The sequence below is a fragment of the Salvelinus namaycush genome, chromosome 7 (genome assembly GCF_016432855.1).
Source record: "Salvelinus namaycush isolate Seneca chromosome 7, SaNama_1.0, whole genome shotgun sequence".
Taxonomy (NCBI): domain Eukaryota; kingdom Metazoa; phylum Chordata; class Actinopteri; order Salmoniformes; family Salmonidae; genus Salvelinus; species Salvelinus namaycush.
Window position 1 is genome coordinate 6,635,015 of NC_052313.1, and position 5,000 is coordinate 6,640,014.

At 46.7% G+C, this 5,000-nt stretch overlaps 1 protein-coding gene across 1 annotated transcript in view; it reads left to right on the forward strand.

Annotated features, from left to right (window-relative positions):
• LOC120050435 (semaphorin-5A-like) overlaps window positions 1-5,000 on the forward strand; it is a 275,882-nt gene that overhangs the window by 123,338 nt on the left and 147,544 nt on the right. Inside the window, exon 10 of the mRNA XM_038997025.1 lies at window positions 3,816-4,023. Within this exon, the coding sequence (XP_038852953.1) occupies window positions 3,816-4,023 (208 nt within the window). The remainder of the gene's footprint in view (window positions 1-3,815; window positions 4,024-5,000) is intronic.

Genomic DNA, 5,000 nt, shown 5'->3' on the forward strand with positions numbered 1-5,000 from the left:
AGGAACTATAATAGAACTGACCAGGAACTAGCAAGGAACTATAATAGAACTGACCAGGAACTATAATAGAACTGGCAAGGAACTAGCCAGGAACTATAATAGAAGTGGCCAGGAACTGTGTCGGAGGAAACACCGTACACCTGGCGACCATGTCAGCGTGCACTGCCCCCAGCCTGCCACAGGAGTCGCTAGTGCGCGATAGGACAAGAACATCCCTTCCGGCCAAACCCTCCCCTAACCCAGATGACGATTGGCCAATTGCTCACCGCCCCATTGGTCTCCTGGTCGCGGCCAGCTCCGACAGAGCCTGGTTTCGAAACAGGTTCTCTAGTGGCACAGCTAGGAGCTAGGATCTCTAGTGGCACAGTCTAAGGCACTGCGATGCACCGCCCCACTCGGGAGGCCGTCTTATTAATTTCTGAATATCTCGGTTATCGGTTTCCCTCCAGATCTATAAAAGACCCATTTGCTGCATCTGTGAAAATCTCTACTACAGGCAGGCCTCTACCTTTGTATTTTACCATCTTGAAGCTGTGTGTTTTGGGAATAGGAATTCTTACTGTTCCATTTTTAGATCTAGTTATGTCCCCTCAGGAAATACGTCTATAATTGATTATGTTTTCTTGAGTTGCCTCCAAATTATGTATTTTATGTAATCACAATGGGATTTTCCTATCCTGGCATTCAAATGGGATTTTCCTATCCTGGTCTGGAATACATGGAATTGAAGAGAGACACTGCGGGACACAGATAGTCTCCGTTACAGTATTGGAAATTGCAGGCCACACTACTTGCCTAGAGAGTTTTCAGCTATACTTTCGTGGCTGTTTATTTACCACCACAGACAGATCCTGACACTAAGACCGCACTCAGTCAGCTGTATAAGGAAATAAGCAAACAGGAAACCACTCACCCAGAGGTGGCGCTCCTAGTGGCCAGAGACTTTAATGCAAGGAAACTTAAATCAGTTCTACCAAATTTCCATCAACATGTTAAATGTGCAACCAGAGGGAAAAAAAAGTCTAGATCACCTGTACTCCACACACAGAGACGCGGACAAAGCTCTCCTTCGACCTCCATTTGGTAAATCCGACCACAACTCTATCCTCCTGATTCTTGCTTACAAGCAAAAATTAAAGCAGGAAGCACCAGTGACTCGGTCTATAGAAAAGTGGTCAGATGAAGCAGATGCTAAACTACAGGACTCTTTTGCTATCACAGACTGGAACATGTTCCGGGATTCTTCCGATGGCATTGAGGAGTACACCACATCAGTCACTTAGAGTCAGTCACAGACTCTAACCCGGAAGCTTACAAGAAATCCTGCTATGCCCTGAGACGAACCATCCAACAGGCAAAGCGCCAATACAAAGCTAAGATTGAATCATACTACACCGGCTCCGACGCTCGTCTTATGTGGCAGGGCTTGCAAACTATTACAGACTACAAAGGGAAGCACAGCCGCGAGCTGCCCAGTGACAAGATCCTACCAGATGAGCTAAATCACTTCTATGCTCGCTTCGAGGCAAGCAACACTGAAGCATGCATGAGAGCATCAGCTGTTCGGACGACTGTGTGATCACGCTCTCCGTAGCCGACGTGAGTAAGACCTTTAAACAGGTCAACATACACAAGGCTGCGGGGCCAGACAGATTACCAGGACGTGTGCTCCGGGCATGTGCTGACCAACTGGCAGGTGTCTTCACTAACATTTTCAACATGTCCCTGATTAAGTCTGTAATACCAACATGTTTCAAGGAGACCACCATAGTCCCTGTGCCCAAGAACACAAAGGCAACCTGCCTAAATTACTACAGACCCGTAGCTCTCATGTCTGTAGCCATGAAGTGCTTTGAAAAGTTGGTAATGGCTCACATCAACACCATTATGCCAGAAACCCTAGACCCACTCCAATTTGCATACCGCCCAAACAGATCCACAGATGATGCAATCTCTATTGCACGCCACACTGGCCTTTCCCACCTGGTCAAAAGGAACACTTATGTGAGAATGCTATTCATTGACTACAGCTCAGCGTTCAACACCAGAGTACCCTCAAAGCTCATCACTAAGCTAAGGATCCTGGGACTAAACACCTCCCTCTGCAACTAGATCCTGGACATCCTGACGGGCCGCCCCCAGGTGGTGAGGGTAGGTAGCAACACATCTGCCACGCTGATCCTCAACACTGGAGCTCCCCAGGGGTGCGTGCTCAGTCCCCTCCTGTACTCCCTGTTCACCCACGACTGCATGGCCAGGCATGACTCCAACACCATCATTAAGTTTGCAGACGACACAATAGTGGTAGGCCTGATCACCGACAATGACGTGACAGCCTATAGGGAGGAAGTCAGAGACCTGGCCGGGTGGTGCCAGAATAACAACCTATCCCTCAACGTAACCAAGACTAAGGAGATTATTGTGGATTACAGGAAAAGGAGGACCGAGCATATCCCATTCTCATCGACGGGGCTGTAGTGGAGCAGGTTGAGAGCTTCAAGTTCCTTGGTGTCCACATGAACAACAAACTAGAATGGTCCAGACACACTAAGACAGTCGTGAAGAGGGCACGACAAAGCCTATTCCCCCTCAGGATACTAAAAAGATTTGACATGGGTCCTGAGATCCTCAAAAGGTCCTTCAGCTGCAACATTGAGAGCATCCTGACTGGTTGCTTCACTGCCTGGTACGGCAATTGCTCGACCTCTGACCGCAAGGCACTACAGAGGGTAGTGCGTACGGCCCAGTCCATCACTGGGGCTAAGCTGCCTGCCATCCAGGACCTCTACACCAGGCGGTGTCAGAGGAAGGCTCTAAAAATTGTTAAAGACCCCAGCCACCCCAGTCATAGACTGTTCTCTCTACTATCGCATGGCATGCGGTACCGGAGTGCAAAGTCTAGGACAAAAAGGTTTCTCAACAGTTTTTACCCCCTAGCCATAAGACTCCTGAACAGGTAATCAAATGGCTGCCCAGACTATTTGCATTGTGTGCCCCCCCAACCCCTCTTTTTACGCTGCTGCTACTCTCTGTTTATCATATATGCATAGTCACTTTAACTATACATTCATGTACATACTACCTCAATTGGGCCGACCAACCAGTGCTCCCGCACATTGGCTAACCGGGCTATCTGCATTGTGTCCCGCCACCCACCACCTGCCAACCCCTCTTTTACGCTACTGCTACGCTCTGTTCATCATATATGCATAGTCACTTTAACCATATCTACATGTACATACTACCTCAATCAGCCTGACTAACCGGTGTCTGTATGTAGTCTCACTACCTTTATAGCCTCGCTACTGTATATAGCCTCGCTACTGTATATAGCCTCGCTACTGTATATAGCCTGTCTTTTTACTGTTGTTTTATTTCTTTACCTACCTATTGTTCATCTAATACCTTTTTTTGCACTATTAGTTAGAGCCTGTAAGTAAGCATTTCACTGTAATGTCTACACCTGTTGTATTCAGCGCACGTGACAAATAAACTTTGATTTGATTTGGGATTGCTGAGATCATCAGTAAATCAAGACTTCCTATGACGGCAGAATTTACCATGTCTAAAAACACTCCAGTTTAGATACTTACAGTAAGATACAGGAAGTAGTTCATTGGGGATGTTGTAACTTTGTCAAAGATGGAGTCAATTGTGACTCTTCCTCTCCCTCATTCACTCCCTTTGAAGAAGAACAATACTTTATTAATTCCATATTGATCCATAATATCTCTCTTTCTTTGATTACCTGCTTCACCTCAACCTCCTCTTCCTCTCTGATGATAACATTTTCTCACTCTCTCCTCTCCATCCAGACTATGGCACCATCCGTAAGGTCCTGTCTCCTCTGAACCAGTCCATGGGCAGCTGTCTATTGGATGAGATTGAGTTGTTTCCGCCCAGAAGGAGACAGCCAATCAGAAGCCTCCTGATCCTGCACAGCAGCAGTGATTTGTATGTCGGCGTCAGGGACCAAGTCATCAAGATACCACTGATGAGATGCGACTTTCACAAGACCAGAGAGTGAGTAGTACACACAGACAGGCGATGCAAAACCTTGTTAGCTTCAGGTCTCAGGCAAGACCCAACCGCACACCAAAACACATACACTACTCCTACACAACTACAGGTTGTTACAGAGTTGTTACAAGCAAATTACTTCAATTATATAGTGGACCCGGCATGATGCCAATGTAATGTACAGTGTACTTGTACCTTCTTGTCCCCTCAGCTGCTGTGGCTGTTGTAGTGGGAGTGTGTTAGTGAGACGTATTGAATATCTGACAGAGGGAAAGCAGATCGTTCAGAGCACAGACCTGGATATGGAGCACACTGCCAAGGATAACAGTAGACCCGTGCATGACTCACAGAGATACGGCTTGCATCCTAAATGGGACCCTATTACCTGTTTTGTTCACTACTTTTTTGATAGGGCTCTGGTCAAAAGTAGTGCATACTATATGGAATAGGTTGCCATTTGGGACGCACTGCAATGCTTTACAGAGACAGAGTCACTGGAGCACGGAGACTATCAACTCCAACGAAGAGAGTTGGAAAAACAATAGTTCATCGTTTCATTAATATAGATAAAGAGACGTGCAGATTTCATCTCACAGAGAAATAAGTTATTCTCGGGGTTTAGATACATGGAGATAAATGGTAACACCTGGGGCTGTAGGAGATACATTATCACACCTGGGGCTGTAGGAGATAAATGGTAACACCTGGGGCTGTAGGAGATACATTATCACACCTGGGGCTGTAGGAGATAAATGGTAACACCTGGGGCTGTAGGAGATAAATGGTAACACCTGGGGCTGTAGGAGATACATTATCACACCTGGGGCTGTAGGAGATACATTATCACACCTGGGGCTGTAGGAGATAAATGGTAACACCTGGGGCTGTAGGAGATACATAATAACACCTGGGGCTGTAGGAGATACATAATAACACCTGGGGCTGTAGGAGATACAAGATAACACCTGGGGCTGTAGGAG